Raw genomic sequence first — 12,088 nt, forward strand, 5'->3', positions numbered from 1 at the left:
AGAGACACGTGAAAGGGTATTGGGGGACAAAGACAAACAAACTTCCCTTGTGTCTCCTGCTCTCCCTGTAACTCAAAGTCGGGTGGTGAGAGAAAGACAAGATATTAAAGGGACAATATAGTCACCAGAACTACTACAGTTTATTGTAGTGGTTCTGGTGTCTATAGCCTGTCCCTGTAGGCTGAGCACTGTAAATGCTACCTTTTCATAGAAAAGGCAGTGTTTACATTGCTGCCTAGGCACATCTCTAGTGACAGTCACTCAGACGACCACTAGAGATGCTTTCTAGTCCAGTGCTGCACAGTGTGCAGCACCTATGTTGAGCATCAACACTCTCTGCATGGAGGTCCTGAACGCTCCTCGTAAAGATGCATTGATGCAATATATCTCTATGAGGAGATGCTGATTGGTGCGGTGAAGCGCAGCGTGTTGCCACACATACGCAATAGCCTCCCAATGCTTTCCTATGGGAGATCATCCCGTTGTTGGCCAAAGTGAAGAGCACACTCTTGTTACTTTAAAATGAGCAAGATAACATCATTATTTTTACTGCTGTGCAATAGCATGCATTAAAAATTTCAATCCAAATGACCAAACATTTCTTAATATATCAAGGTAGTTGGACTGAAACATGGATTACATGCAAATGCACGTCTGCTTACAATAAATCTGCTCTGCTTTATTTTGAAACCCTATAAGTGCTTTCTTTCATGTTTGAGTGATCGTTTTTAGTTTTAAGGTTTTTTTTCCCGCTTCCATATCTGCACACTATGCTGGCGCGATGCATTATGGGGCTGGAATTTTTTTCCAGGGCTGCTTTTCATTCCCAGTCCAGCCCTGGCCCCTGATCCCCCATTGCTCAAGGGCCCTGTGAGTTGGCAGACTACCCCTTGTTAAGTACGTATAAACAACTTGTGTATAGAGTCATAATTATATGAGGGCTAATTACAGAAAAAAATACATATATATAAATAAATAAAATAAAAATAGAAACATAAGCAACGGATAAAACAGTCTGTGCATAAACTTAATTCAAGTGGTAAATGCTGCTAAATCCAAATGTTTATTTAAATCACTCTCTTGTAAAGTATCGGATTGGTAAATCCAATATGATTTTCTCTGCCTGTGTTTAAGCAATTTATCTCCTCCACTGTTTGAAGAGGGTTTTTTTTCAATGCCTTTTACTGTAAGTCCCTTTACTTTACTATACTGACATTTTAAAAAATGAACTTGAACTTCATGTAGATATATATACCCCTACAATGTTCCAAAAAGCTATCCTGGACCTTTAGTGATCTACAAGTGCAACCTAAATATTGAATGCCACAAGGTCATTCTAAAAGATACACTACACATGTACTATTATAATGAACAAAGCTATTCATAGTATGTTCCTTATCGTGTATACTTCCTCCAATTCTATACGTTTCATTAATCCTCCTAGACACATGCTCACACATTTGACATTCTTGCCTTCCACGTGGATATATACCTTTCACATTAAAAATATTTTGTCTGTTTATAACATTAAAACTTCTAAGTTTGCTATGGGCTAAAACATTTTTGATTGTGGTGTTTTGTCTATATATGCCACTCTTGCTTTGTATCCAATCACTTCTTTCAGGAACTTATCCTGCTGTAGTACACTCCAATGTGTATACATAATTTTCTTGATATGGTTTGCTCCATGTCAAAATTGGTATCCTTTTTTTTTCTTCCCCAAAAAAGTGATTGTCTACTGATATTTCTTATTTCTATCAATGTATTATCTGATAATTGTGGGTCATAATATTTTTTCTAAAAATTAATCTGTGGGGATTGTAACTTCACTTTCCATATCTTCTAGTCCACTACGGTTCCTTTTTGTTCTTGCGTATTGGCTTTTTGGAATATTGTTAGTCACTCTTTTATGATGATTACTCCTAGCTTCCAATTAGCCATTCCTATCCACTTGTTTACTCAGATATTAAGTTTGCAAAATGAACATGCGATCCTTAAATATATACAGGTCCAAAAATGTAACTAGAACTTATATATATATATATATATATATATATATATATATAAAGTTTTATATTCATATATAAAACTGAGTTCTATTTTATTAGTATTAGCAAACTTAACCAACTATACTTAGTGCCTTTCCACACAATTAAAATATCTATAAATTTTTATAAAATAAAATGATTTTGTGTAACTCACATGGGGCCCATATATACATATTTTCCCACCAGCCCATGGTAAGGTTGGCGGATGAGGGAGCAAAATGTGTCCTCATCACATTCCCAGTATCTTGTTTGTGTTGTAAAAGAAATAAAATGCATTCTCAAAGAAATTGCTTTATTTTTACATTAAATGATTATTTTGGCATTTCTACTTGGTGAGTTCAATTTATGTAGTTTTAACTTTGGTAATAAAGGTACAATCATGACTGGAGCTCCTATTTCCGGCCTTTCCTTATAGATATTTAGTTTTTTTGCATTGAAGTTATGGGCTTCATTAACCTTATTTAGGATAACGGATGTAATTATATCGCGGGAGGCTACTGAGGTGCAGAAATACAACAGAGTGGGACTGGTGCATTATTATCCTGATAAAAAGTGATTATTATTTCATCCAAACATAATAACTAATATTCTAAATAAGTGCAAGCTTTTGCTAAAACAGAAAATTAGGAAACAAAACATAGTGCACCACTGTAATTAATATTATTAACTGAATTTACAATATATGTACACTCACGTTTATAAGAGCTGCATCAAGCTCTAGTATAATGACTTAGTAGTTCCAATGCGCTTAGGGTTGCTTAAAAGTCATGGTGTAATATAATAAGAAATAAAAGAAACCCTGAAAAATAAATTTATTTGGTGACTTATGTCTTCAAAACATCATTAATATAATCATATAATATTCCACTTACAATTAATTAAGCTTTTCAAAAGCTAAAAGTAAAACGCACTGAGCAGAACAATCCTCACTCTGGGATATAGTACCAATTTTTGTGTTCACTTTAAGCAGCACGATAGATCTGTAAAACAAACAGAAAGACAAATATTCCAAGTTACCGGTATTCCTTTTATGACTTAAATATAACCATGATCATATGATGTGTTCTATATTGCAAGTTTAAAAAAGGGTGTAATAGCAAACAGTTTCCTTGCTGTTTAAATGTGACTCTGGATTTCTCTCTTAAAGATGATAAAACTCGAGTGCGACTTGGAGAAAGTGAGGAGTACATCAATGCAAGTCACATTGTGGTCCCTGTAGGTCAAGAGAAACTGTGCTACATCTGCACACAGGGTCCACTCCCAAACACTATTCACTCTTTCTGGCAGATGGTTTGGGAGAATTCCTGTCATGTGATAGTAATGATGACTCAAGAGAGAGAGAACGGCAAGGAGAAATGCAACAAGTATTGGCCAGAAGAAGTCCATGTAGTTTTGGAAACAGACCATCTATCCCTGAGGCTTGAAAATCTCGAAATACGACAACATTTCATCACTAGATATATGACTATCATGCATAGAGGAGTAAGTGCAATAGAATAGAATAGGATAATAAAGGGCACCCACATATGAAAATCTGGTATCACTCAACCATGCTCATTTTTTTTATGACATTGTCTGTCCTCTAACTCTAATGTTGCACCGTCTTCAAAATTCTTTGCTTAGGCAAAGACCCAGAAAGGTCTACTTAATACCCTTGAATAAACTAGTGCATGGCAATAACTTCAACTGTGGTTTGCATCTTAATATTCTTGTTTTAGACAGGAGAAAGCCGAAAGGTCACACACCTCCAGTTCATCAGATGGCCAGATCATAGAATTCCTGAGTCTTCTCAATCTTTGCTGCAATTTGTTTGGTACCTTCGGCAGATTCATGATGGAAAACCTATTGTCGCCCATTGCAGTGCTGGAATAGGCAGGACTGCTGTTTTAATCTGCATGCATGTTATGGTGGCCCACCTGGAACAAGGAATACTGGTGAGAACATTTTCAAAACATTTCATGCTTAAAATTATATTTCAAATAGATTCATATTACTCTAATTTAACAAAACAGATATTTAGGCAATTGATCAGTGTAAAGTAAAAGACATTTGCCAATGTCGCCCAAGCTTCCAAGAGTGAGTTCACAGCTGTCAATGACAAACAAGACTGTACTAATTCCAGGTATAATCAAACACAAAATATAATAGGGCTTGTTTCCAAAGTAGTTTTTAAAAATCAGTCCCAATTTATTGCTATTACTAACAGCCTGAAGTTTCCAAGGCTCAGGCCAATGTTTTGCAGCCAATCAAAATTAACTTAAACTCCTACTATTATTGTACTTGTCGCAGAGTTTGCCTGTGATTGACTTGAATGTAAATCAGCAAAGGGTGTATTGTCTAATTCATCTGTGTAACAATCACACCTGGAAGATTTAAAAGGCACACTCTGTGCACGTGCACTTCACATGAGATCTGAGAAGCACATTGTAAGCAAAGCCTAGAGGATTCATTCAGTTATACGCAAGTGATGCTTCAACAGTGTAGTCTGTTTGATCATGGAAAATTAATAAAAAAAGACCTTCAGTGCAAGTTACCTGTGTTTAGAGAGAGAAAAAAAACACTGTTTAGTAGATATACAAAAAAAATATCAAAACGCGCATGCATTTAATTATGTACTTTGTGAGTGTATCTTATAACAGCTTATAACAGCTTGCAACACTTGCAGTTCTCTTGTCTGCTGTCCATACAGTTCCTTTAACAAATGTATATTTGTGAGGTGTGAAAAATAAAATTAAATGTAGAAACACACAACTTTATCCTGCAACCGGGTGCGTCTATTTTAGTACCATGTTAATCATTACTATAAATGATATACTATAAATCCTTTGCACTTGGCAGTCAGCATAGACAAAGGAGGGGGAGAGAAATGAAACAATGTTTACAATTTGCCTCTTCATTTGCAATGTTTGCTCTAGCTTTGTCTGAACCGGATAATAAAGTTATATGGTAAATCTTTAACATAAATGTAAAAGAAAATTTGATCTCATAAGAAGACGGTTAACACTATTAACTAATAATTGGTCATTTTAAATTTATGATTTAATGTAAACAGACTTTTTTTTTCCTGCAAATGCCAGGTTCCTTAAGATTAATTGTAGCATGGGTGAAATAGTAATACAGTTTATCTATTCCGTACATTTGAATCTGAGCTCTGGACACATGAAAATGTTGCTTTTTCCTGTTGGCCAGCCTGTATTTAGAAAGCATTGTGTAGCCTGAACCTATTTCTTTGCGTTCTTTCTATGTGTCTACTCTTCTACATGTACAATAGTCCTACTAATATCTCTTTGATAATGCAAATTCATAATTGAGATTTAATAGCTCAAATGTTATTTGGTTCTAATTGTGTGTTTGGTGATTAGTTTCAGATACGGGATATTGTAAGGCTCATGAGGCAGCAAAGACATGGGATGATACAGAACAAGGTATGAGATCAGCCAGCTTTACCTGCATTTCCACTATTACCCCCCACAGCAGACTGTATTTATGTAAATGATGTTACCATTATAGTAAGACTGCGTTTTTAAGATTAGTGGCCTCTGTGATATATTGTGACTGTAAGCTCTGCAGTCCCTGCACTAAACTGCTATTACTTGTTTTTCTGCCTTTGCACTATTCTTTCCAATATTTCTGCACTGCCTTTGTATTGGAGGATTTCAAAACGTAATATATGACAGCACTGTATTTAGCGCAGGGCTGACAGGGTATTTGCCTTGGGCGGCACTTTCAGGGGACGGGAAAAAGTCACCCCCCAAATGCCCTGGCAAATACATTGCCAGTCTCTTGTCCTGGGGGGCCCATGAGCTGGCCGGCTGGCCACCTCAGGACCCCCCCCCCCCCCGCTGTTGGCATTACCTGATGTAGGAGGCGGACGGCGAGGGAGCAGTGATCTCTCTGCTCAGCTCCCTTGCGTGCCCCGCAGTACTGCCGGAGCAGGAATATGACGTCACTCCAGCCCCTGCAACACTGAGAGGCGTACAAGGGAGCTGAACAGAGAGATCACTGCTCCCTCGCCACTTTCGCTGACCGCCCGCACGCTCAGCAGCCCCACTGGACCCCAGGGACATAGGGGGACAAATGTGTGTTTGTCGGTAAGAGTGTATGTGTGTGTTTGCCAGGAAGAGTATATGTATGTGTTTGTCAGTGAGAGTGTATGTATTGTGACCCTTGTTAGTAGATAGCACGGTCCTCTAGGGCAAAAACATGCACAGTCCTTTTATTTTCTTATAATCCCGGCAACTTTATTTGTAAATTTACACATCAGGCAGCAGCAAACGAAACATAAATGCAATGATGTAACACAAATCCCTACAACAAAAAGCCTAGCTCGTCTGAGCACTAACTCACATCAGATTCCCTATCTATCAGGGGTTAAACTATAACAAAATTTGTGGGTTTCACCAACCTAGTGTATTTGTCCGCTCTCAGCACTCCAGTGCTCCAAGCCAGCCTTGATTGCTTCCCTTTCTGCACTCCCAGTGCTCCAAGCCAGCCTTGACTGCTTCCCTTTCTGCACTCCCAGTGCTCCAAGCCAGCCTTCACTGCTTCCCTTTCTGCACTCCCAGTGCTCCAAGCCAGCACTCCCAGTGCCTAGTCTCCTTGACTCTCTCTGGAGAGAACAGCCTCTCTCTCCTACCTGCTTCCTGGGAGGAAGCCAGCAATCCCCCTGTACCTGCCTAGCAGGGAGTGGTTTATTCCCACTGCTACAGCGGATTATCTGCAGCTGAGCAGTGGGTTGGAGACAGTCCAAAAACCCCTGGCCTGGATCTTTGTCTCCCAAGAAAACCACTAAACTGTGGAGTGGAGCATTGCCCTTCTCTCCAAATGCTCCACCCCAGGGGCCCATAACTAAACAAAGCTTTGTGTTGTGCAACACAAAAACTACACGTACTTCCCCTGGGGTTAGAAGGCCTCTCTGCCTTCACTTTATCACATATCCTCCTCCCCAGCTCAGACCCGTCGGGTCGAGCGGCCTTAGAACACAAACCGTGAACATTCATGTCACCTAGGGCTGTACCAGCCCTGACTTGCTCCTCAGTTACAGGAAGTGGCCTATTGTAGATGGCTGCTACCTTGCTCCCTTGTAGTTTAAGGAACCTCCACCCAAGTGGATAACCCAAATAGTTAGCTTCCTCAAATCCTAGATAACACTTGTTAGCGGTCAAACCGGCAGCCCTTACATTATGCACAACTAACTGGACCTTCATCAGGTGTGCTTCCAAGTCCACCCTGTGAATCGCCACATCACCAAGGTAGGCAACTGCATTCTCTCTGTGGGGCCAAAGTATCCTATTCATATGCGGAAAGGGGGCTGGTGCACTATGCAACCTGAATGGCAGTACTTTATGTTGCCATAACCCCTTGGGAGTAGAAAACGCTGTCCTTCTCTTTGCTGTCTCTGTCAGGGGAACCTGCCAATACCTTATGACCAGGTCCAAGGTACTCAGATACCTGGCCTTACTTATACGCTCTTGCGTTTGAGCTACATGTACTACAGGGCATTTAACATTTACAACCTCAGTGACAAACTCAACCTCTGCCTTGGGGTATGTGCGGGTGTCACCATGTGTACACACAATATTAAACATTTGTCTTATATCACATTTCCCTGGCTGAAGCAGAACACTTTTCAAAGTAGCCTCGCTCCCTGAATCAATTAGTGCTTGTGCACAATTCCCTTCCACCATCACCACTTTTAACTGTGCTGTAACACCACCACCAGTCGCCATACACATCTTTAAGCAGGTCAATACAATCCTATGCAGAGCCCTTAATACTATGTCACATTGTATTGTCTCTTCACTCTCAGGACTGTTATATGTAATATGTCCTTGCAGGTGGCAGTTGAAGCATCTGAGCTTTTTCTCAGTCTGGTCTCGTAGCCATAATAGGACTTTTGGGTACACTCTACCATCATATTTATATTGTCCCAGGCTCAGTATCAGGTTTTGTCCTTTCTTTCCAGTTTCCCCGCTAATATGGTTGTTAGCGGATCTAGGCTGAAGATCAATACGGTGTGGCTCCTTAGCAGCCAAGTTCCTCTCAATCATCATCATCTGCTTCCACAACCGCAGCTTCTGATTTGATAATCTCTCAACGTCGGAGTAACTTTCAAGCACAAACTTTACAAAGGCTTGGCGTGTAATTAGCCTTTTTATATCAGCTAAAGGCTTGTCAGGGTCTGCAGATATTTGGTCATATTGGTAAGCCTGCATCTTCTGGAAAAGGCGGATAAGACTCTGCTTTAGAATCTTCAGCTGGGTCCACTTTTCATCCCACTGCCACACAAGCCACAAGTCATTAATATTAAGTTCTGGTTCCACATATTCTTTTCTGTAGAATGCAATAAAGGGGACCCCAAAATGCTGATTCCTCATGAAATTTAGGGCCTCTCTGATCTTCTGTATAGTGCTTGGACCCTTCCTGCTGAAGGTGGCTCCAACTTGTCCACGTTCCAGGTAGTCCGTGCTTTCCTGTAGAGATATTGTTGGTGTTGCAAAAGCATTTCTATATACCCAGTCAGCTTCTTCTTCAAGCTCATCATCTTCAGGCGGTTTAACAGGTATGGAACGGAGCCGAAACCTCTCTGGCAGGTCGGTAGTCCGGAACTCATTGTCTTGGTCAGTAAGGTGGCTACTCTCCAGTTCACTGGGTTCATAGATCTCGAAGATGCTACGCTGGCTTCTGCTTCACTTTTTATTACACAAACCGGCTTGACACTGCTGGCCTCAGTCACAGTCGGTTTTTCTCCTTTTGTTGCCTTGGAAAGATTTATCAGCACCTTTCTGTTTTCTAATGTCTTTCCAGCATTCTCTTGAAACATGCAAGATTCAGCTTCTGAGCGTGAAAATATTTTTGTTTCTGACTCTTTTCCCAAGACCTCTTTTTCTGTTGTGATGCCATTCAGAGCAAGTTTGAGGCTTTCATGTGAAGCTACAATGTTTTGATTTTCAAATAAACACTTGTCAACTTCAGTTATCAGTTTGTCTTGTTCTCCCTTCTGATTCTTCTGCTCTCTCTTAATTTGGCGCATATCAGTGTCACCATCACTGCCTCTCGACAATTCCACTTTTTCCTTTAGCTTTGCTGGACTCTTTACTAACTTTTCTTCTTTTGCTTTTTGGTCCTTGGATGATCCAGCTGCCTTTTCACCCTCTTCCACATTATCACTACTTCCAGGCTCAATTTTATCCTTCTTGCCTTCTAATTCCTGTTCTCTCTCTTCTGTGTGTTTCTCAATATCACGCTTTGCTGCCTCCATGCTTTTCAGCTTGCGAAAGACTTCTTCTACTGCCTCTGTCATCTTATGCAGGATGTCAGTAGCTTGGTTACGGGGTCCCTTGTCCCCACGCTCCCTGCAGGGGGCAATCTGCAAAACCTCGGTAAGGGCAGCTCTATTCTCCTGCTGAGCGTGCCTCAGGTTCTTAACCTGTGCAGCCAGTAAACGGTTGGTGTCTTGTTGTTTAGCGGTTGCCTGTACCACAGCCCTCAGCAGGTCCTCCATTATAGCACCAAGCAGGTAACAGTCTTAAAGGTACAGTGCTACTTGTTTGTTTAACAGGTCTGCCAAAATAAAAGTCCTCAATAAGCAGACCAACAGATGACTGGCACACCCACAGACCATTAATGTGCTACAGTGCCCGCATTCTCCACCATATTGTGACCCTTGTTAGTAGATAGCACGGTCCTCTAGGGCAAAAACATGCACAGTCCTTTTATTTTCTTATAATCCCGGCAACTTTATTTGTAAATTTACACATCAGGCAGCAGCAAACGAAACATAAATGCAATGATGTAACACAAATCCCTACAACAAAAAGCCTAGCTCGTCTGAGCACTAACTCACATCAGATTCCCTATCTATCAGGGGTTAAACTATAACAAAATTTGTGGGTTTCACCAACCTAGTGTATTTGTCCGCTCTCAGCACTCCAGTGCTCCAAGCCAGCCTTGACTGCTTCCCTTTCTGCACTCCCAGTGCTCCAAGCCAGCCTTGACTGCTTCCCTTTCTGCACTCCCAGTGCTCCAAGCCAGCCTTCACTGCTTCCCTTTCTGCACTCCCAGTGCTCCAAGCCAGCACTCCCAGTGCCTAGTCTCCTTGACTCTCTCTGGAGAGAACAGCCTCTCTCTCCTACCTGCTTCCTGGGAGGAAGCCAGCAATCCCCCTGTACCTGCCTAGCAGGGAGTGGTTTATTCCCACTGCTACAGCTGATTATCTGCAGCTGAGCAGTGGGTTGGAGACAGTCCAAAAAACCCTGGCCTGGATCTTTGTCTCCCAAGAAAACGACTAAACTGTGGAGTGGAGCATTGGCCCACCCTTCTCTCCAAATGCTCCACCCCAGGGGTCCGTAACTAAACAAAGCTTTGTGTTGTGCAACACAAAAACTACACGTACTTCCCCTGGGGTTAGAAGGCCTCTCTGCCTTCACTTTATCACAGTATGTTTGTCAGTGAGAATGTATATGTGGCGTTCAGTGAGAGTGTATGTGTGTCTGTCAGTGAGTATGTATGTGTGTGTCATGCCTTAACTATGGTATCCTCTTACTTCCTGGTTCCACGGAGCCTAGCCACACCCCTTTATGACACGGTCTGCCTATTTAATCTGACTGCACCAGCTGATCAGGGCTGGATTATTGAACTACGTTCCTTACTCACAACCCGGCTACAACTTCGTTGTGAAAGCCTCTGCTACCAGACCGGACTGAAAGACTCTGCAAAGTTCCCTTCACCTCTCCTCATCCACGACTAAAGATTAAACACTCTTCATACGCCTCTGAGGAGATCTCGGGAACCAGTATTCTATGTGCCGGAAGCTAAGTAAAACCAATGTGATAAGCGTTGCATCTAAAAGCTGTTATTACCTGTCTCCAAAAGTCCTTCGGTAAAAACAATCCCGTTACAGCTAACTTCAACTCATACTTCATATCAGTTATCTGCATCTGTCTTGCTTCAGTTAAAGTATGGAACAGCTATTGTAATTACTTATCACCTAAACCGTTAACTCTACTAAGAGACTCCTTATTGATTCAGTGTCTGCAATTTACTATCGTTTACTACTTAAAGCTACAGTGCCTGTAACTGTGGACTTCAGTTATCATTTACTACTTAAAGCTACAGTGCCTGTAACTGTGGACTTCAGTTATCATTTACTACTTAAAGCTACAGTGCCTGTAATTGTGGACTTCAGTTATCATTTACTACTTAAAGCTACAGTGCCTGTAATTGTGGACTTCAGTTATCGTTTACTACTTAAAGCTACAGTACCTGTAAATTGGAATTAAAGTCTTTACCTTTTACTTTCTTTAATAAATATTCAAACTATACGAAATCTGCAGTTGTGTTCCTTCATAACAAATGTTTAGACGTGACAGAATAATCCAGCCCTTGTAATGGATCCAGCAGATTTCGATTCTACTATAACTACGCTGAATCAAAGAGTTGATACACTAACCCAAGGTGTGCAAGACCTGCAAGTCACTAACGAAAGACTTCTCACTTATGTCAGAGATTTACAAACTCGTACTCCTCATACTACTCTGCTCTCGGCTAGCGATCCTGCTGTATGTAACCCTGAAAAATTCTATGGTGATCGTTCCAAATATAAGGAGTTTTTTTATTCCTGCAAACTATTGATTGCTTTAAAACCTAGAGCTTATCCCACTCAATCAACTTAATAGTAAAAAACATCCCTTCAATTGGAACGAGAAGGCTCAAACTGCCTTCACTGAATTAAAGAGAAAATTTACAACAGCTCCTATTCTTCAACTTCCAAATCCTTCACATCTTTATGTCCTTGAAACGGATGCTTCGGTAATTGCAATTGGAGCTGTCCTTTCTCAACACAAAACTCCTCAAGAACCTCTTCATCCTGTTGCCTTCTTCTCACGATCATTATCTCCTGCCGAAAAGAATTATCCTACAGGAGAAAAAGAATTATTAAGTATCAAAGTGGCTTTAGAAACCTGGAGACACCTTCTTGAAGGTGCTCAGAACTCTTTAATCATATACACTGACCATAAAAATCTCGAATATCTTCACTC

General features: G+C 40.8%; 1 protein-coding gene across 1 annotated transcript in view; it reads left to right on the top strand.

Moving 5' to 3' along the window:
- FRMPD2 (FERM and PDZ domain containing 2) overlaps positions 1-12,088 on the top strand; it is a 130,754-nt gene that overhangs the window by 109,136 nt on the left and 9,530 nt on the right. The window contains exons 38-40 of the mRNA XM_063433858.1: positions 3,196-3,530; positions 3,767-3,982; positions 5,411-5,473. Of these exons, the coding sequence (XP_063289928.1) occupies positions 3,196-3,530; positions 3,767-3,982; positions 5,411-5,473 (614 nt within the window). The remainder of the gene's footprint in view (positions 1-3,195; positions 3,531-3,766; positions 3,983-5,410; positions 5,474-12,088) is intronic.

This window comes from Pelobates fuscus, chromosome 10, assembly GCF_036172605.1.
Source record: "Pelobates fuscus isolate aPelFus1 chromosome 10, aPelFus1.pri, whole genome shotgun sequence".
NCBI classification, from domain to species: domain Eukaryota; kingdom Metazoa; phylum Chordata; class Amphibia; order Anura; family Pelobatidae; genus Pelobates; species Pelobates fuscus.